The following is a 22,688-nucleotide window of genomic DNA, read 5'->3' as shown; positions in this document are numbered from 1 at the left end:
TGATATTGTTGCCAATCATATCACCCTGCCCTGACCTCCAGTCTGTGATCACCCGAAGACTAACAACTGCATATTAAGACCAAAACTGTTAATATTGTTGTTGTCCCAACCCATATAGGAACATAAAAACCCACCATATTTGGAGATATATCCAGGCAGCAATATGATATTATGTATTCAAACCAAAATCCGACCCGAAGATTTTACCCCTAAACTGTAATCTATAAATCTATTCTGCACCGAAAAAGTAATGTAGCTTTTTTCTTTTACAATGCAGCAGCACAGTGGATGTCATGTCAGTGCTCTCTGTTTTGCTGAGTCATCGCTGGAGGCCACTGTCCTGTCACTGACCACACACAAAGTGAGCTGAGCCTGTAGAGATGCATGGGCAGCAGAGGTTTCAGTGTGTGTGAGAGTGACAGCTGCCAGCAGCAGTTTGTGCTGAGTGAACAGTGGCGAGCAGGAGTGTCCTCGCTCATCCAGCAGCAGCAGCAGCCTCCTCTGTGGTGCCTGCATGCTCATACACACAGTGTCAGCTCGCTGGACAACTGTGTGTGTGTGTGTGTGTGTTTAGTGATACTCCATACACCCGTACTTTCTACAGAATCAAATGACCTGAATAAGTTCAGTCTGTGGGGGGAAAAAACCCAGTAGATATGAAGCATTTAGAAAACAAATGTGCGTTACATTTTTTCAAGTTTGTTTGCAATTTTGACAATTCCCTAGAATTAGAAATAGAGTCTGATGATCCAAGTGAATTTTGTGTATGAAATCAACTAACTAGCCACTTGACTAATCTGATTTTAAAGGAAGTGGTATGATACTACAGACAAGTAGACTGATGGAAAAAAAAGACAGTTTGAGCTACATGCTGTCTGCATCCTCTTCTTTCATACCTATCTGTTTTTGCATTTTTAATAGATCATTTGAAGTCATTTCATTTACTGCTGCAAACTATAAAATGAACTAGAACCGTACTTAACTAATATGACGGTATGATACTGTGTTTCTGCTCATAACTCATTCATTCAACGACGATGGTTATACAACCAAATATTTGGATCCTTATGAAATCCTAAAGCAGGACCATATCAAGGTTTTCATAACAAAAACACTGTTGAAGGTGCAGTTCTAAACCCGAGTCATCGTTCTTCTCCCATGACCCCTGTCATTGTTTGTGCAGAACCGCTGAGTAAAAATGAGGCATCACCAAACCCCAACGACTCTGTCATGACCGCATCAGACACATGTCGCTTCGAGCTACCTTCCTTTACCCAGCATTCTCTTTGGTGCCTGAATTGATCCTCACCCGGGGAAATCGTGTTGGAGCAAGTCAGAGTTAGAGAGAGCGTGTTGTGAGTCGGGGAGGTGACGGGAAGAGTGCGCTGCTGGCGGAATCCGGAGGGAAACGGGATCTAGGTGAAGGAGTCGGATGTCGGCTGGAGTGGAGGGCACGAAGACACGGTGGCTGGGCCGACGCGGCTCTGCAGACCGCAGCATTAACATCCCGACGACGCCTTGTCAAACGCCTTATTCAGCTCCTTTTTTGTTTTTCCTCTCATCACCAAACTGATGGTGTGCTCGTTTCGAGAGAAACACTTTCAGCTTCGGAAAGTACAAACCAAAATTATGTCGAGGATTGCAGCGCTGTGACCGCTGCAGGGAACGCTGATGGAAACTTTAACAACAGGCCTCCGCACCACTTTATCCAGATACTGAAGGTGAAGAAGAAACACTAATGCAAACAAGCAAAACTCTGTATTTGGAAAACATGTGGCATTTACTGTACCAATATACAATTTGAACGGTATTTAGCACCACCACTGTACTAGTCAGCAAAACTTTACGAGCTAAAGATCATGACTTGTGTGCAAGACAAACTGCAGTGTGCAGAGAGCGTGCAAATGAATCTAGGTAGCATATAGAAGACTGTGATGGAGATGCTCCAAGGCCTTTGCTTTGTTGGAGAGTATTGACCCACTATACACTCCTCCTTTCTAAAAACTCCAGACCTCACTTTCTGGAGTTTTCTGCATTCAGAAATGTGATTCTGGTGGATAGTTCAGGGAAATGTGGTGTTTTCAGAACTGCTGCCATGATTCATAAGTGCGGTTGAGACCAGAAGGTCGCTGGTCGCTCTTCGCCAAGTGTACCTGGATGAATTAACAACTAACGGCGGCGAGTGGCTCGTCGAATCGAGTTGAAGGAAGGGCTCTTGTTGACTGTTTTTACACCTCGGCAGCAATAATGGCTTGCGTGAACTTGTTAGAACTAATGAAATCAGTTTGGAACTCCTCCTCAATACACAATACACTGCACCAGCATTTTTAACACTCACAGCAAGAATGGTCCAGGTTTCGAATCCACTAGATTTTTTTTTTTGCATAATCTCCAAGTGTCTTGATGGGTTTCCTCAATTTCCTCCCACTGTCTGAAGGTTTAAATATTAGTAGAGCCTAATTGCCTTAGTTCATATGTGTCGGTAGGCGTAGAGCCAACATATTAGAAATAGAAAGGGATTTACAGTATTTTTCTGTACGTGTGTTATGTCTGTTCTGAGAGGCTGCAGAAGCAACTAGTGAGTTTTTTCCTCTTCTTCTGCAGATGAAACCACTAGTCAAAACATAGCAAACACGTCATTGTGCCTCAGGTGTGTCTGTGCCAACAGCTTGTGAGCTCATCAGGCGGTTTTCTTCCCAAGCTGTCGGTGTGCGTCTGTCCAGAATGAAATGCCATCTGGCTTTATTGTCCATCACCTCAGCCTCCTGAGTCATGGAGAAGTTTCCATCTCCAGGCCTCGTGTTCTTCCTGTGACGACAGGCCGAGATCTTATCTCCGCTCGGCCTGGAAGATCTTTCCCCTCATAATCTCAGCAGGACAATGGTGCCAAATTGCAATAAAGCAATAAACATGTGAATGCTTATCTGTTATCGGCCGTGTGGCACACAAAGAGGCTGCTTTAGTAATGTGTGTGATGTGTTTTGACACGAAGCGGTACGGAAAGTCGATGGGATTGATATCACAGTAGAGACTGCTGATTGTTTTGTTTGGTCTGAGGCCTGGTCAGTGTGAGGATCAGCTCTGTCAGTTCATGACTTGTAATATTGTGCTGCCACAGACTAAGGACATACAGTAGCACATTTTTAATCCTTTTTTCTTGACAGTCGGACAAAAACAAAAACCACACCAACAGATATTCGCTCAAAATTGACAGTGAATTTTGGGAAGATATCGAATACTTTTAAGTACACGTGTCAAGCCCCTTGTGCACGCTGTATCCGACATTTCAAAGCACAACTGAAGCTTTAAACTTTTAATTTAAAGTGGACATGGCACACTTGGTAGTAACATTCGCCTGTCTACACACCCAGCACACATAGAGCTACCTAAGTATTCACATGGAGGTGGTCATCTGGTTAATTGAGTCCTATATCTGGCTGTTAAGCTGCTGAATGCTCCACTTTGTTCACCAGCTCGTTGCTATATGAGTCTGTCGGCTGTGTGTTGCACACAGTAGCTTTGTCACTAAAGAAACCCTCTGCGAAACCAAAACAATGAGCTGAAAGATTCTAAAAAACATGCTGACGAACTGGAGGGAACTTCAGAGTTAGGGGAAAGATTTCTTGGGTTCTTTGCTACAAACAACACTTTTCGGGTTAATCATAGTCATCCGATCCATTATTATTACAGAAATATTGATTAGTGAAGCTTTAAAGAGTCGTTGAAAAGGGTTAGAGCTAGTCCTGTCACATGAACTATTTTTTGTTGCACGATATATTGTCCCAGTAATTATCGCGATAAACAATATTATCATGATTTTAAAACCGTTCTTTTGATACTGAATCATGAGAGCTCGCAGTAGAGGCCTATTGGGCATTGCATGTGCAAGTCCTACATGATTTGTGTTGCTGAGAGAAATGTTGTCCAAAGTTTACACTTGCACTTAGGCCTCAGACAAAAAAAGCAATTTGAAGAAATGGCGCTTTTAGAAAAATATTAAGAAATCCATCTAGACCAAACCAGTCATTGATTAATCATACGACGAGGACAGAAGTAGCAAGACTTGTCATTCTTATGTCAACAAACCACTGACCACTGTTATTGAGGTCAATAAAGATGATTGAGTTCATATTCATGTATTGTACGATAAGTCGTAAACGTAATAATCGTGACAGGCCTAGTTGAAGCCCAAATTTAGGCGCCACTGGGTGAATCGGCTGCACTGTAAAAGTATTTTTATATCAACGTCTAACATCTCACAACAATCACCACACATCTAAAGACCCGTGAGTTACAGGCTGCACGTATGGGTACATTTACCACAGTTCATGTAGCTGACAAATTGTACATTCTGTGAGATGCATCATTCGATATAAAACAGAAGATTAAGTGTGGGTTTAGACATCTACGCAAACCTTTTGAGAGCATCTTATCTCCATAATTGGATGCATTTCCTGTAGATACAGGATGTTGGGGCAAGGCACATCAGACATTTTGATTGTATATACCGATGGGAGAGAAGAGAGGCACATTTGGTGTTGGGGCTATTTCACTAATTAGAAATTTAAATCACGGTCCTGATGCAACTTCATGCTTTCCAGAAAATGAAAAAAAAAATGAGGCTTTGAAATGCAAATGTGCTTTTTCCCTGTAAATTATACGTTTCTCAGCCCAAACTGCTATGTGACTTAAAGATGATTACTTTTATATTGGCGCCAATTTATCCCATCTGAGTTCATCAGGTCACTTTTAAATAGTGATAAATGACTGTTTTTCCATTTATCATTGTTGATGATGTCATTTTTAGTTCACTTCAATGTTTATTTTCTATGTGATCAGGACAATCAGATCTAGGACGCAAGAGAGACACTAAAGAGAAGCTGAGGCAAACCTACTGTACATTTCACCGTGACCAACAATTTGTTCACTTGATTTAAAAAGAATGGAAACGACACATCCAAACAGTCGCAAACAGACAAGACTGACAAGGTGGAAACTGAACGACCGTATTTGAACATTCAGAAATGGCCGAGGGACTTCTTGGACTTTTACTGTGAAATAAGTGGATCCTGGGACCCACTCAGAAAATAACTAGTGTCTGGTTTTGTCACCATAAGATTTTTAGTGTTTCGTTTTGTTCTGCATGGAGGAAGTAACAAAATTGCGATACTGATATATAAGGCAATGATTCCTCAGATGATGTTGTCAAAACCTTATGACAAAGAAATATAACCGAAACTTGATATTTTACAGTTCAACCATGAACTTTAATATAAAGTAGAACCCGACCGATATTCATAATTGGGAGTACAAAATTTACAATACCGATACGTCGGCCAATATATATATATTTTTAAATATATATATATGATTCCTAAGAAGTCGTTATCAAACCTTCATGACAAAGAAATGTAATTGAGGCTTGATATATTTTAGTTTAACCAAAAACTTTATCATAAATGAAAAGAAAAAAAAATACAACCAAATATTTAGAACTTGAATCAAGAAAACATATGTAAAATGTGAACATAAATGCACTTTTTTCTGCATTGTTTATTCTGTACCATAAAAAATTTCATATCAGTAAACATATGCTCTATATGTCTGTGAAATGCTCATATTGACCGATATTAATGGTTATTAATATAAATAACTATAAGGAATACGAAAACTCAAATACAGTAAAACAAAAATATTATAGAAAATCAACACAATTCTTTAAAAGTAAGATGTAAATAAAAATGCACATCTTTTCCGCATTGTTTATTCTGTGAAATAAAAGTTTTCATATCAACACAACAAACATGTTTGTGAAAGGCTCATATCGGTCAGCCTCTTGTTCTTTTGTCTTTAATTAATAAAATTGTTGTATTGTATAATAGACCTATAAAACCACCAAATTATCAGCATATGTTCAGTAAATCGCAACACTTCAGTATATGTTACTATGTAGGTGTTCTGTGCACTCTGTGAATCCACTAAAGCTTGGTAGATTCCTACAATTTCCTGTCTTTGTGAGGAACAAATTAATCAAAATTATGTTTTTGCTCTTTTCCAGGTTGCATGCTGTGTTTTGGCCAGTCAAACTTCTTCCGCTTCAACCACCCTGAAGAAGCCTTCAGGATGAAGAGCATGATGCCCCAGGGAGGGAGCGTCTCCACGGGGGACTACAGAATCTGTACAGGTACCTCATGTGCAATCCTTATATCATTTGTGTTATTTACTGTTCTTTCTGCCTGTTTTTCACTCACCAGCCCCTCCTTTAACAAGCGCGTCAGGGTTTCTTCCACTCCCCTAAAAAAAACCCCCACACAGCCCCAGTGTAACCGAAAACACTGAGTTATTGTCGCGTTAATAAGTAAAAGCCCTGGAAGATCATTTATCCTCCTGAAGTTCCACTTTCAGCTTGGCCTTACAGGGATGAATGGGCCCGATTGTTGCGGGAGCCGACAGGCAGGTGGTGAGGTGGAGCAGCGGGGGTTGTTCGTTTACAGGTGGCTGTTTGCACTGCAGTAAACCCTGGGCTTTTTCCTCCATTTTATAGCCGGGCTTGGGCGGAGGAAGTGTAGCAGGAGGTACTAAAATTATACAAGTATTTGTATTTATTGAAATTCAGTGGTGGACCAGTATATACCTTGAATATTTGTCTGTTAACCTGCCATGCATATTGATTTCTTATCATATTTTGTTTTGCTTATTCTTTGTTTTGTTAATTTAGTAGGGCCTGTGAACTCCACCTGGAGATTTACAGTTTAAAAAAAAAATAAAAATCTTTATTATCTACATTAAGCAAGTTTCAGTATGTTATGACAGCTCTGTAACAAGACAGTTGTTGTCCGGGATCAGCCTTGGAAATGCATTTCCCGTCGATCTCTGGAGCCTGAAGGGTGCCCAGCTGGGCCCTGGTGCCGAGGTTCACACCATGCATTTTTTACGAGCATCTCATTCCTCTTCGTCTCCAGGCAAAGTTTTTAGCTGTGTGTGTGTGTGTGTTTATATATATGTTTATGTCTGTGTGTTTCCTGAGTGTTCCTCATCGCACGCTCACAACTGTAAGTGTATCTTCTCTTGGCAAGCTCTACCACCAAGGATCTGCCATGGCATCGTGTTATCCCCCCCCCCCGTCTACTGTCGACGCCTCCTGCCACCGGGGGACAAGTTTAGCACGCAGCCCGGACTTCCTGATCCGCTAATGAAAGCCTTCCGTTGTTTAGAAACGTACCATTACGCATTCCTGAGTTGCATCTCGATGAGGCTGCTTATACCACTCCCTTGATAAACGGGGCATATCTGTCATATCTGCCCTCTTTAAAATTACACTTGTTATCTGTGTATGAAATAAAGAGGCAGAGGGCCGTTATGGAAGTCCAACCCAGCTAAACCCAACTGGCCCTCATTTTATACAAGAAACTTAAATGTCCCCCCTTTTTCTGACTGAAATAAAACAATTGAATTGATTTTTGATACACTTTTATTGGAGGCGAAACCTGCGGATTTGCAGAATTATGATCCGTTTGGACTTCCCTGTCCGTAGTCTTTCTTGTCAGAACACAAACAGCTACAGTAGATCTACAGTATAAGTGTGTGTGGACCACTCTGCTCTGCCTGTGCCGAAACTAGCTGAAGCATCATACTTACACCAACAGTCAATGGCTGTGGACCACAATGGAAATAAGCTTTTATCTTAATTGTGTTTAGAAAATAAAATCATTAACGATTAAATTTTATGGCAGGACTGGGTAACCACAGTCTTGTATTTACTTTTATTGTATTTTCCTTTTAGAAACATGGCGTGTAAATCATGTTTAATTTTCTAGTATTTAACATAAAAAAGAGATTATAGATGGAGAATCATCCCCAAGCTTCAGTGAAACAAGATTATATGTCTTTTGGCTTTTTTCTCTGCTCCACCGTGGAACCTCAGTCGGTGAGCTGCCATCAGTATGTAACTTTAACTTTAGTTTTTTGAATGGAATACAATCATTGTCAGACGGTTTTATCCTAAGTGAATAACAACTGAAGGACAACTTAAGGTTTTCAGCACAGAAGGAGAACTTGAAGTAAGCAACCAAGTGCCAAATCTGTTCATCAAGACAGATTGCAGAAGATCAGGCTTTCTTACCGTCAGTGAAAACTTGCATACACATCGCCATGTGGCCAGCAGCAGCACATCAATGTTTAAATAGAATGGGAAAAGAATAGCCTAACCGCTCAATCAGTTACCTTTTAGATGGTGAAGTGTGCAGCGCTGCTCAGACACCAGGCTGTTTGTTAGTTAGTGTGTTGGTGTCTGAGAGTCTATATCCAGTGTTGATGGGGAGTATGTGTTAAACCAGCTTGACTCAGATCGGCTGTAAAGATCTTTTTGTGTCTTGTGTCTGATCTTGGCTCATCTAAAGGTTCCCTGACGATGGCCTGTCACGTGCCCCTGGAGTTGCATGACGGTGCATTTCTGTTCTGAAGCTGTCCTCCTCCTGCGCTCATGGTTTCTTGCATGCGTCACGCAGCTCTGCCACACTGAGCTCGTGTGATGCCAGTCATGTTCACCTGTCTGTTGCTCAGTACTGCCAGTTCAGCGACGGTCCACTGACCAGCTGTCTTTAGCCAGCTGTCTTCCAGCTTCCACCTCCTCACTGATTGGACGTTTCCTGTGCCTCTGTGCCAGGCCGGCAGACGGCTTTGTGGCGCTGAGCTGCTTGCTTAAAGTAGCCGAGGGCTGGGGTTACAGTATCTTTCCCAGAAACTATTTATAAACCTCCAGTTTCTTTCTACTGTCTGCCATCTCTGCCCCCTCCCTCCCCGGGTCTCCTCCCACCTGCCTCCTATGTGTTCCTCTCCCTTATCAACAAAAGACCAGCTTCTCTCGCTCTCTCTCTCTCTCTCTCTCTCTCTCTGTCTCTCTCTCTCTCTCTCTCTCTCTCTCATTGTGACATTTTACTATACACTAAGCGTGTTCAAAATAATAAATATAATGAAATTGGACAAATTTCTTTTAGCGGAAGTCTTCAAGCACCCTTTTTTGGCTTATGCATTTGGCTTATTTTCTATATTTTCTATTTCCAAACCAGTTCAACTCTTTTTTTAAAATGGAAAATAAAAGGAAAATATATATTTTTACCAATAAGGTTAGTCTTGTTTCATTCAGAATTGTACATGAATACGTTCATCCAGTAGGCATAACAACACACATAACCTATTGAATAATCTTATTTTTTGTTTATGGGCGTTTTCACTGTATTATATTATAAACAGACTTGTGTTTTAAACAGTGGTAGAATGTGTTACGTTCATTTTCTCAAGTACCATAACATAAAAAAAAAAAAAAAGGTCCATCTGGACTGCAGACAAGTACTACTGTAGTGATGTTCTGCTTATGCATACATGGCTCAGCAGATAGACGGTCATCCACTAACAAGAAGGTCGGAGGTTCGATCCCCGTTTTCCCCTTTCGTGTTCTTGAGCAAGACACTTAACCCTAAATTGCCTTTGACGACTCTTTCGGCAGAGTATGAATGTGACAGAAAAAAGCAGCCCTGTATGAATGTGTGTGAATGTGATTTGTACTGTAAAGCTTATGTGACATTAGTTAAAAGTATTGTCATTGCATTTTCACTGTGGAAATTTCACTTGAATTTCACTTGTTATGTAGTATTTTATATACTTCCTCCAAAAGTAGTTTTGGAACGTGTCATCAAAACGCCTATTTTCATCCACACAAAATCAAAGAAGTTTATGGTCAAATAAAATAGGGTTTCAGTTGTTGTTGTACAGTTTCTGTGCATAAGGACAACTTGAAACAGACACCAAACACGGTGTATTTAAAGGAAGCAACTTCCATAAAAAAACAATAAAACAACTCGTTTACTCGTAGACAGAATTCCTCCGCCTCTGGGACTCTTGTAGCATTTTCTCTCCTTAGAAGTTGTTGGAAGTAGAAGTTTATGCCTAATTATCAAAAGAGTTATAGAAACAAAGGCTGGCAGTGTCACTGGGATGAAAATCAGTTGATGACAGCAGTCTGTATCCATTTAATTTATGCTCCTATAACATCCCAAACCTTTGTTTTAATGCCGGTCAAATTAAAACCTGCGTTAGAGACACAATAATAGAGACAAGTCCTCTGCTGTGGCTGTCAAAAACTCGCAGTAGTTCACAGCAGCCTGGACATAAAGGGCTGCGTCAAGTTAGCCATGACACCGGAAGTAACATGATTTAACCTTCAAAATACAACACGGCAACATTTGAGAGGACAGGCCGATTTACGAGCAGGCATCTACTGGTCTCATGTTTGAACTTGTGTGACCTTTAGATATAATGCCCACAGAGGCACGTGAGAATTTTGTCGTTCGTCATTATGACCGCACGTCATCACATCAGCACTTTTTCGCGTGCGCCCGAAGCCAGTTGGAGCTTTACTTTGAAGGTCTTGACCGGAAAAAGCTGCGTTACGCTCCTAGGCGCACTTGACGCCAGCGGTACCGTCGGTAGCGGCGGTGCCTAGCACCCGAAGCCAGGGCTGGGACTTCAGCCTCGGTGGACAATCTCCCTCCGTGTGCGTGTGTGTGGAGCGAGGCGCGGCAGGGCTCCGTCACACCCGGTCCGTTACCGGTGTCCGGAGGATGTGGGCCTCATAGTGGGGTGTCCCTCAGCACGTCAAGCGCACTGACATTGAGCGGCTCGCAGTTTGTATTCCTTCATGTGAGTAACCCACACCGCTTGACGACGCGCCGGCCACACGCCGAATCACCACTCGACCCGCTTGTCCGTCCGGGGGGGGGGGGGGGGGGGGTTCACGCCCGCTTCTCAACAGATACCTCCTCTCATTATTTGCCTGGATCACAACATGACAGTTTTGTGTTCTCACGACAAGGGAAATGTGAAGGTAGTGACGAGGCGAGAGGCGATCCTAACGTGCGCTCACTGGTGATGGCACCGGCGCCGAATCGTCGAGGGTCCTCGTGTGGTCCGACGCCTCTCTGGTCGGCTCCCGGCGGACTCGCGCTCTAACCGGCAAGTCGGCTAACATTCAATTTCCATTTTTTTTTTTTTTTTTTTAAATGAAGTTTGGCGTGGTGCGCACGCAGGCGGTGGTCCTATGACATCATTGCATGGACTTTCCCCTCAGCTAGCGGATGCATTTATTTTCGCGCCCCCCCCCCCCCCCCATGGTTTTTGACCCTGTACATTAGAATCCATTAGGCCTCGTTGTCTGCAAGAAAAAAAAAAATTGCCCTGAAAAAATGTATTCACATGTAATTTTTGCTCCGGCTGTCAGGATGGCACGCGTCATGACAGGGGAGCAGGCAGGGACCTGATGAACAGCTGATGCATTATTTGTGAAGCTTGTATATGTCAGAGGACGTCTCCCCCCTCTGACGTCATCGTTACAAAGAGACACAGTTGACTATTTCTATTCCACAGTGTGTGTGTGTGTGTGTGTGTGTGTGTGTGTGTGTGTGTGTGTGTGTGTTCGCGTTGTCGTTCGCTCCACTCCACACACTGTCACATTTATGCTTTCCAATGTTATTTCGGCACCGTTGAACACGGCGGCTCCATTCTTCTGTTGCCTTGCGTTACCTCTCTGTGTGTTGGCACTAATGACTCCACGCCGCCGCCATCCTCGTGTTTCCGTCGGAACAGACGACCAGTCTATTCAGGCAGATTTCGTTTGGCAGTTATAAAACCTGATCTGTGCTGTGATCCTTGCCTCGAGGGCCATGCTGGTGAATCTCCCACGTGGCTGTGTTTCTGTTGTAATAATCAACTATGCCGACATTAAAGGGGGACGGTTAAGATTAGATTACCCGGCCTGTGTCCTACGTGGCTTTCGGGCCTGTCAGTAATTGGGTTATGCAGGCACATTTTCTCCTGATCCCTATCCAGTGCACGGGCCTATCCCTCCCTTCATCTCCTCGCCTGTATCCTTCTTTCTTTCCTCACCACTAATCCCTTCTTTGCCCTCATGCTTGTCCCGGCTTCTACACTGGGGTGATAAGGCATGGATTTTGATAATGATTTTACATATATCTCAAATAGTAAGCGCAAAGTTATGACTGGACATGGAGGTTCGGAAATATCATGCAATTTAAGGACATTTGATAGGATCTCTGGAGAGGTCAAGGACTTTTGCTCTTTAGATATTTTCCTGGACTGAAACGCAACCTAACCAAACCAGGAAGAGTTTGAGTTAGTTATGGAAAGTCATTAAAAAGTCACCAAGGCTGCAGTGGGCAGCCTGTGAGGAAAAGACTCAAGCAAATCTGACCAAGTTCTGAAAATGCGCAGGATCTCACTGCACATCATTGCCTGTTTATCACCCTCTTATCGCCCAGGGAAAGAAAGGTAAGGTAAGGTCATCTGGCAGATTTGCATCAGACCTTATCATATATAATAGTTAAACCATAGATAATGCAGTATTACACTGTCAGAGTAAGAGTCATTGAAGGTACTTGTGCCAAGAGCTCAGGCCAGTGGTTAAGAGACCTGTGTACAAAGTCTTTATCCTGGTGAACAAAGAGCAGAGAATGGCATTGGCTGTACTGGTGTGGGCATGTTCTCCAGTCAGTGTGAGTAATATGGCTATGAGTCTGCAGTTTTATCTGACTCCACACCATAATGCTGTGATACAGGATTTTCCAACTCTGCAAACCTATGATGGCAACAGTCGATTTTTCCTCTGGGTGGACAGTAGAAATAAAGCAGGGGCTTGCACCTATTTGATTGACAAATGCAGCGTGCTGCCAGGTGACACGACATTACATTGCCAATATAAACTGACTCTGAGAAGCCTGCACTTTTTTGTGGCAAAGCAAAGCCCTCACATTCAGGACCCCCACAGCCAAAGGAATGCTCTCTGGAAGGAGTCTTTGTTTTTTGACACAAACGTTTTTGTCAGACTGTCACTGCACATTTAAAAGATCTTTGTTATATTAACGGAATTTTCTTTTTGTTTTCAAAGCCAAAGCCTGATATTCATCATTTATTACTTCTCCCCCTTTAGACACAGAGAGCTTGGTCAATGGGAATCACCAGGCCAGGCCAGGCCAGTCGCCCTCAGCTCCTGGAGAGAGAGTCCAGTCTGAGCACAGTGCAATCGTCAGCTCCATTGAGAAGGACCTCCAGGACATCATGGACTCCCTAGTCATGGATGACCCCCAGCCGTCTTCCTTGGAGGCCAAAAAGCATCCCGGAGGCCAACCAATTCCCCACTCGCCTCTGTCGCCCATGTTGAATGGAGGGGGCCGGTATCTGCTGTCCCCTCCTACCAGCCCAGGGGCCATGTCTGTGGGGTCCAGCTATGAGAATACATCCCCTCCCTTTTCCCCCCTGTCGTCACCCTCAGCGGCCAGCAGTGGGAGCTTTACCAGCCCATCTCCTAGTGGAGGACCCCAGGACCAGAGTTCTTCTCTGCCGCCAGTGCCTGTACGCTCCTCTAGCTACAATTTCACCTCCCAGCCTCCACCTGTGCCCCAGGCACGGACAATTTTGCCCAACTTCAGCAGTGGTGGGGTGGGCCAGAAGGTTCAGGAAAGCCCCAGGGTGCAGAGGAAGGTCTTAACAGAGGCTCCTCAGAGCCCAAAGACAAGCCGTAGAGGACTTGGCCAAGATGGGTCTGAGAGCCCACGACAGACCTCCTACCTGTCCTCAAGTGAATCTCTCAATAGTAGAAACATTGTGCCGAGTAGCCCCAGACTCACCCCCAAATTCCCCACCTCTTCGTCCCCGTCTCCCTCCAGTCCCAGGACCAAGACAACCACAGTGCTCCAGGAAAGGCCTGCCAGCCCCTTTAGAGAGCAGACCTCTCTAGCTGATTGCTCCCTCACATCTAGCCCTTCCAGGCAGCTTTCCCAACCCACCAGAACCTTCCAGCCTCCCTTGGACCCCATTGTCCACGTCATCCAAGGATCACCGCTTCAGCAGCATCCACGTTCACTGCAGCCCCCTGAAAGCCCACGCATGGCCAGGAGGAACCTGGAGCTGAACGGTGGCAGCGGCTCGAGCAGCACAATGAGAGAGCTGCCCCCTCTTAGCCCCTCCATGGCTCGGAGAGGGGTCCCAGTACTCCCAGGGGCACTACCAGGGACAATCCCTACTTTGAGGACTCCAGATAGTCCCTCAGGTCTTGTCAAATTTGTTCCAGAGAGTCCCAGGCTCAGACGAAAGACTGGATCTTCATCTGAGGAGCAGATGTGCAGCAGGGGGATCAGAGCCCGCAGTCCGTCACCTACCTCTATGATGATGGAGGGCGGAGGTGGTGGAGCGGGGGGACGGAAGGCAAGTGCTGGGAACACCCTGTCTCCTGCTTACAGTCTGGGATCCCTGCCTGGCTCTTCCCCCGCAGCCAGCCCCAGGACCCACAGGAAGATGTCTGCAGGGAGACCTCACCCTGGGATGAGGGAGAGGAAGAACAGCATCACAGAAATCAGCGACAATGAGGACGAGCTGCTAGAGTACCACCGACGACAGAGAGAGGAGAGGCTTCGAGAGCAGGAAATGGAGAGACTGGTGAGTCAGGAGAACATGTCAACATTAAACTACTGTAATTGGCTACTTTTTCATGTTCTCAGAACATTTTTGCTTTAAGTTTACAGCAATTTTGCTATACATTTCTACTAATTTCTTCAGTCAAAAGTTTTTTACTTACAATCCTAGGTTCATTTTATACATTTTGCTTTACATGTTTGTTGCACAGCATATTTGATAGCTAACCATAATACATGGTTATAATATAAAGTTCATTCAGGTTTAGACAGGTAAACATAATACTATATTGACATTGTTTTTTACTAAACATGACGGCAGTTTGTACCTGAGGATAGTTTCTATCTGAGTAATAGGGTTTCAACAAATTATTGTTATTGTCTTAACCAATTGATTGATGTACAAAATTTAAATAATTGCTGATTAATACTGTCTTGGTGATAATACATGTGAAGAGTGCTGAATATGCTGGTACTGATGAGCCTTGGATTACGCTGCACTTTTAGTTTGATAGGTTTGTGAACCCTTTTTGACACCGTGTCAAAATGTGTCTCTCAGGTTATTTTGTTATAGAATTTCGAGGAGTTGCATAAGTAAGCATGGATATGATTTTTTTGTTTAGTTTAACAAAACAATTCTTCAAAGTGGATTTTACTGAGGATCTCAGGTTCGCCTTAACTGCCTTAGGCATCTTCTAAGTCATCTAAAAGAAGTTCATTGGAATGATCATCACCGGAAGAATCCCCGTTGGTGATGAGATGTTGTTGGTCTAACTTTAATCTGTCTGACCTCCTGGAGGAAGGGAGTGTAGCGCTCACACTTATCTCCACTGAGATAATTTTCGGGGCCTGGTTACTCCTCCTTTTCCAAACAAACATGAACTGTCTGTAACTTGGCTGTCGTCATAAACTGCTGCCGACATGTGGTCTCGGCGCCCAGATGAGCCCATAGCAACCGCATTGTTTGTTGTTTCCTAAACTCAACAGAGGGGGGTAGGGAGCGGCGGTAGACATCTTGAACTTGTCTGCCAGTCTGAATGAAACTGCAGTGACAAAGTCCTTTTAAAAGCCTTTACATGCGTTTGTGCTTCCAGAACAAGGCGTCTATCAGCCCTGCTTGTAATTACAAATTGGGAGACTGAGCGAAGCCAGCTCAGTCGGACAGACTGAGGCGACATGCCCTCTATCTCTGTGTATCAGGTCATGTTCTGGTGCCTCCTATAGAGGCTTGGCAACCATACACTGAGACTCTGTTTAACCCTTAACAGTGAAGTGGGCTGAGGTATGTGCTGCAAGAAAGGGAGTGTTATCAAGACGGGCTGTCTGTGTCTGTTGATGATTTCTCATTTGATAGCAGCAGTTGGCACATTGACATTTTGTCAATAATTAGATGCTCAGTCAGCGTGTGTGTTAGATCTGGTCCTCACCATAGACATGAAGTCTCTCCCCCTTCAAATTGCATTTCCCTCCCTGTTGTTTCTACTATTTTTATATTAAAAAAAATAGAAACAACAAACAACAAACAACAACAAAATATATATATTTTTCTCTGATATTTGACGTGAACAAACCACATGTCTTATCTAATTGGATAAGTGCATGAATCCGCAGTTGTTGCTAATAAAGTTCTCTGTGGTTGTAAAAGTAACTTCAGGTTGTTTTGAAAGTAATGAAACTTTATGCAAAAATCCCACTGACATTCGTAAATAGCAAATAACTAAGAAATAACTTGACAAACGACTATTTCATATCTCTTTTGACAGGAATGTTATTATTATAATCTTTTTAGATAAGTTAATTTAATTGTTTATCTGATAAATAGTAAACGTTCTGTAGACGTTGAATAACTCGGGGCACGCAGCGCCATTACGTTGGGCGAGTCCAGAGTTGTGAAAACATTTCCACCGGTAGACCCGTCCCTCCCACCACCGTCAGTAATGCATTAATCATGTTGATGTAGCGCCTTTCTCCTTATGAATGCAACACTGGTAATTGTCCAGCAATTCGTCTTTACTGCACATGTTAGCCTTCACTCACCCCAGACTGTCAAACCCCAAGTTCTTTGTTCTCAATAGCCGCAACAACCTTTGGACTAGTACAGCAACAGGCGCACAGAGGACAATATTTGCTTTCGATTTGTGCAAATAGCTCATGGACTAAGGTCAAAAAGACAGGTTACGCACACAGGGACAAGCAGGTGCCGCCTGAGACACAGAGGCAAGATTCCTTTCGCAGCTAGGATATTGTATTGTTTCGAGTGCAGAAACTCGCAGCTCTTGGAGGAGGCAGGGCGTGGAGCTGCAGGGCCTGTAATTAGTCACAGTTGACTCACTGTCATGACAGATTTTTTTCTTGCCCCGGAGCGTCTGCATTTAAAGCACTTCACACACAGCCCGCTACTCATTCACACAAATGCTTACTGGAAAACAAAGTTATGAATTCTAAGTTTGCACAGTGAAGAGGCTCTTATTGTGAAATCAACAGGAGCACACCGCTCAGAGGCAGCAAGAGGCTACAAGCGACTTTTCTTCCACTGATACACTGATCTATCAGACGGATGTTGGCTCTGGATGGATTCTGGCCTGTTGAGTAAATGCAGTTTAATTACATCGTATAAAGTATGAAGAGACCATGAGAAACAGGTGAAAGCTCTGGAAAAAAGCTAGTCAGTCGTCTATACTGAATTTTCCTGGCCTTTACTGATATTAGAGCGATAACAAATTCTGACGACGATATGTTGGCCATTTGTATTAGACATAGACAAACTATCTTTAATGCAAATCCCTTAGAAGATACATGCTACTGTAAGACACAATTTGTAAATTACCTAATTTCTGTGTGTTACTTATCAGCAGACATACAACTACTGTATCGTAGAGGTCGAACCAATTTATCAGTTGTTACCAGTTTAACAGTCAATATGTATATATATATAGTCTTTCAAAGACGTATCAGTTTTGGCCTTACATTTTTGAAATATATGAAAACTCTTATCTTACAGAATAAACAATGCAGAAAAGCTGTGCATTTATCTCAAATTAAGTTCCACCTATTTGGTTGTATTTGTGTTTTCTTTGTATTTATGGTTACTTATAATAAGGTTTATGGTTAAACTGGTAAATATCCAGCCTCAGTAACATTTCTTGTGCCTTATTGCTCACAATATTTATTGTGGTCTTTACTTTACACTGATTTATTGTATCTGCAATAAGCTATAGCAAAGTGTATATACACACAGACCATATGCTATTTATATTTTGTGTTCAGCACAGTGCGGATGAAATGAACGTTGACTACACCAGCCTCAGGAGCGTTGATGAACAGTATGTTAGTATGACGCAGTGCACTTCTATAGAAAGTCCCCTGGACTCTTTTATAAGGGTGTGATGATTCTGAAACCGAGGACGACAGAACCACAATACTTCCAACCCCTGCCACAGTCTATTGTCGTCTAACTGCATGTGTCATGTTCCAATCATGACTTATTGATCAGATGAATAATAACCCTGAAACTGTGGAACCCACATGTACACTCAAGTCAGCAGTGTGTGAACGCGTCTTTTGGTTTGGTCAGTTTTTAACCCTCCTCTCATTACTTTTCCAGTTTTATGGAAGTGCTGCACTAAACTGGTGGAATGCCCTTTTAAACGGAAAAGACTCTCGTGGATTCTCATTGGATTCCACACGAGTATGCACCGTCTTTTACTATCCAGTGGTTCCACTCGGACGAGAAATAAGCTCATGTTTTCAGAAAGAAAATGTCCATGTTTAAAAAATTGCATCAGTTTGATATACAATATGCGGACGTGGGAAATATCAGTTGCAGTTTGACAGTGAAAACTCCTTCAACAGCATTTAATTGAGCTAAATCGTGTTCACCTTCGGAGCCTGGAGCTAAGCCCTGCCCGATGGCCCGTCTGCAGGGATGACCGTTTTTTCCAGTGTCCATCTGATCCAAGCTGTCTGCCCTGGCACCGCTCTGGCCTCTTGGCCACCTGACCCACTCGCTGCCTTGCCAAACACACTTGGCACACGTGGCGAGTCGCAGCGTACTTCGTCTGTGGCAAACACGCGCCCCCCGGTCGTCGGCCCATGAAAGATGACCTCATCCTTCATGTTGCATAAGTTAAACTAACACCATTATCTTTAATGAGCGGTCACTTTCTTGTGAGGGACCCGCTCAGAGGCACAATGTGAGTTGTTCTGTATCATACAATGTAAAATTACCAGCACAGTGTTTCATGCAACCACCATTGCAAGACGTTGTCGCTGCTAAAAAGCCGTAAAGCTTGTTTTGGCAAATGACAAAGAAGCAAAGATAACCAGGTTATTTTTTGAGGACGAAAAACTCCGGATTAGAGCTGCAAAAGTTAATCGATTAGTAATCGACTACTAAATCAATTGCCAGCTATTTTGATAATCGATTAATCGGTTCAAGTAGTTTCTTTGCTCCTCTATGACACTAAACTGAAGGTCTTTGGTGTGAGGACAAAACAAAACATCATCTTGGAGTTTTGGGAAACACGATTGGCATTTTTCGGGCCAAACAACTAATCGATGAATCGAGAAAATAATCGAGGTTGTGATGGGTGGGGAGGGGGCTGTCTCTCAGACTCCTGTGGAGACGGAGATCTGTTGTTCCAGCCCCTGCTGGTTGCTGCTAGAGGTCGGTGAAGGTCACAGATTGCTTAATGCATCTTTAATAAAGGCCTACTTTAATCAAGCCTCCGAGGCACGTCTTTCTCAGGATTTAAAGTTTCTCCGTGGAACTCCCGTTGGCGTTTCATGAATGACTCCAGTTCTGTGTATTTTTTTCTCAGGCAGAGATTAGATCTGGTGGGAATTCAAAAGGAAGGTAAACCCTGGCCTTGATCTTCATCATCATCATCTGACCAACCTGAGCCGGTCTGCCCTGTCCCTTCCACCTTCTCTCTCACCGCTTTCCTCCCTTTGTTGTTTTCTCTTTTGTGGGCTCCCGCTCTGTCATTTTCTAGCTGTCACAAATGCTGTCTGTGCGTGACACGCAGAATAGTTTTTCCTGCGTGGTTCGCATGGTTTGACGCTGTCCGTGAGGATTAGCGGACCAAATATACCCTTGCACTTGTCGAACAGAACACCACACGTGTTTTCCACCACGACTTGCAGAACCCCGACCAAATATATCCAGCTACTGTGGCACACTCAACCTGCCCCACCTAGGCAGCCGAGTATATCCTGCACCTACACTGACGCACAGTGCTGCACAAACCCACTGACCGGATGGTGGCACTTTACTCGAAGTGAAGAGTTTTTAGGGAATTGCCGTCTGGATTTTAAGGTCAAGGAGGAAGAGGAAGCGATGAAAATTTTGGACTGCTGGATCATCTTAATGTTTGTGTTTGGATCATCAGTTTGGTGTCAACAGATGAGACAGTCGGGCGAAAGCTGTGGCTCTTTATCTGGGACAGCGGCGATACATCTGCTTCTCTGCCCGTCCAAAGGAAAGCTGCACTAATCCAGACTTGAGGCAGCACCAACAAATTTGCCACGCGTGGATTTTCTCCACTCAGAATAAGTGGCAGATCCGGACACGTCATGTCACTTGATGCAGTGTTGTTTTTATTCTGTCGTTACTGCTGCTTTTTGAATTAATCCTCATTACTTGGATGATGTTGCTTTGGCTGGAAGGTTTTTTGCTTTTCTTTGTCATATTTTTGTTTGTAGTTTTGACACAGCAGCAGGTGCTTCCAATCCTGCTGCTGCATGTCCTCTCCACTAGAGGGGGTCATTTAACTGCTCAGTATTTCAGTGAAGTCCACTTTGCCATCCATACATGGGATTTCTTAAGAACCAGCGTCCAATGTGTTATTTATAAACTGCCATTCATAAATTATCCGTCTGTTTGGTTAGATGTTGCTCAGAAATATTGAAGACCAAAGATTTTCAATTCTAAATGAATGAATCACCAAATAAGAAAGAATTTTTAAAAAATCAAATGAATGGTCATATGAATAAATACAGAGAAAAAATATATGTATAGTTCAACAATGAAAATGTGAAATAGTCCAATAAGTCTTGACTGATGCCTTGGTCTGAAAGAGCAGGCCGTCAGCAGCATAACTGTTTCCACCATGGTTGTCTTGGCCAACAGACAAAGACTTTGTAATTATGACGCATTACAAAACCAAAAATTACATATTGGAATGTTGTTGTTTTTTAGAAAATTACTTTCTGTTATTGGGAAAATAGTTTTTAACACATTTATTGGATTATTTTAAATCTCAGGGTTTATATATATTTCATTTGATTTGAACAATTTGGCTCTCTACTTAAAAATAATGGCTGGGAATTTTAAAGCTCAATAAGCATATGAAGACATTAAGATGTTGTGATTATAATCAGGATATTAAATCCAAACACGCACTATTTCAGGTTATTCTATTGAAATTCCAAGACTTTATTTTTATACTGCATATGTACTTAATATTGTATATTTAAAGATATTTTTTAAATCAAAACATCCCAGGAAACCAGCTGGAGGTTCTGAAATGTCATGTTCGTCAGTTTAAAACCCAGACACATTTAGTTCATGCTCACAGAGGACAAAGACAAGCCATTCATGTTTGGCATTTTGTCTTGCAAAATAACTTGCAATTCATCAATTTTGAAAATATGTATCAATTTTTTTTCGACCAATAAACTAATCAATTCTTTAAAAAAAAAATTTGTTGCAGTCCTAATATTCTCCCGTTCTGTACTTCCTTAGGGAAAACAAAAATCGTTACTCGATTATCACATGAAATTATGTGAGATCTATTAACATTTTAAAAGAAATGATCTTGCCTCTAAACTCATCTTTACCTCTGTTAATTATTCAAAATACTAGCAACTTCCAGATGATGCTGTGTGGTTCCAAGCTTTCAACTGGTTCAGTCATTAAACTTTCAGCTGTCACCAATATTTCATTTTTAAATTATCACGGTCGACATCAATACTGATATTTTGGGACACCTCTATTTTAGAGCATGTTTCATCCCTGTTATCTGCACCCATTAGTGGAAACTTAAGTCATTACTCTGTTTGCCTGGATTCAATGTATCAGTCTATTTCCAGTTAAGAGCAGACAGTGCATGCAGCATGAAGTTCTTCTTGGTATATAAAGTTAGTTTCTTTTCTTAGAACCTGCTAGCAAGCCACCTCCCACTCGAGGAAGCCCCCACACATGTTGGTCTCTAACTCCGCCCACTGTTCACGCAGATTCCTCACCATCTCTCACAAGACTTGCGTAGGGGCTGGGCTGAGCTGAGGTAGCCCCCATCCGTCCCAAAAGTAGCGCAGCAACTTCTGAAATCGTTTTGACAGTGCAGCGGGAGCAGTGAGGCGGCACAACTCTGAGGACTGAGACATCTTTCAGTACTGTTACAGAGCGGCAGAGTTCGGTTCCAGTCTGTGTGTGAGTGGGTGCGTGTGTCATGGACCGGTATCATGTGCTGGGTGGCAGCAGGACCGTACCGGCGAGACGAGGTCAGAGCAGGGAGCAGGCCGCGGTGTATATGCTCGCTCTGGCTAAAGAGAAGCCGGTCTTTCTCAACGGTGTGACAGAGCTCATGAAGGTAAACTGACACCGCTGCTAATATTCACAAACCTCTGATGAGTGGATTTTCAGTTTTAAGTGTTCCGCTCAAAGCGAGCTTTCAGGCCCTGGCGAGTTTCGCTTGAGAAATTCCCGTTTGCGTCGTTCACATTATGGCCGTTGAAATCATACAACCTGTAGTGTGAGGAAATCTCAGATCTGTACAGAGCACAATAGTGTTAGATGAGAGAATGCCTTGAGCAAATGTCGGCTGGCAATGTTGGTCTGCCGACTGGTCCCCCTCTTTGGTCCAGACAGAAATAAGGCAACAACTGTCGGACGGGTTGCCAATATATTGTGTATTCAAATTCATGAACCCCAGAGGATGAATCGTAACCACTTTGATGATGTCTAATAGACATTAGTAGTGAACAAACTAAATCAAATAGAGTTCTTTCCGCCTACTAATTAAGATCCACCAAATTGTAATTTGTCCTGAGCTCTTTAAATGGACAGCAGGCTGTTGAGCCCCAGGCGGCATGTGTGCATCCTCTAGGACGACAGCTTGTTTCTGTTTGCTTGGTGCCGCTGTTTACTTTTGCTGGTATGCTCACTATAAACCTCCTCTGGCTAAACAGTCTCACATGGATATAGAG

The 22,688-nt window shown here is 43.1% G+C and overlaps 1 protein-coding gene across 21 annotated transcripts in view; it reads left to right on the top strand.

The window, feature by feature from the left end:
* Positions 1-22,688, top strand: part of phldb1b (pleckstrin homology-like domain, family B, member 1b) — an 88,970-nt gene that overhangs the window by 34,643 nt on the left and 31,639 nt on the right. For all 21 annotated transcript variants that reach the window (XM_047335846.1, XM_047335850.1, XM_035621697.2 and 18 more), the window contains 2 exons: positions 6,059-6,184; positions 13,001-14,505. In XM_047335846.1, the coding sequence (XP_047191802.1) occupies positions 6,059-6,184; positions 13,001-14,505 (1,631 nt within the window). The remainder of the gene's footprint in view (positions 1-6,058; positions 6,185-13,000; positions 14,506-22,688) is intronic.

The sequence above is a fragment of the Scophthalmus maximus genome, chromosome 11 (assembly GCF_022379125.1).
Source record: "Scophthalmus maximus strain ysfricsl-2021 chromosome 11, ASM2237912v1, whole genome shotgun sequence".
NCBI lineage: Eukaryota > Metazoa > Chordata > Actinopteri > Pleuronectiformes > Scophthalmidae > Scophthalmus > Scophthalmus maximus.
Note: the sequence above shows the minus strand (reverse complement) of the source record. Positions and strands in the feature narration are given on the sequence as shown.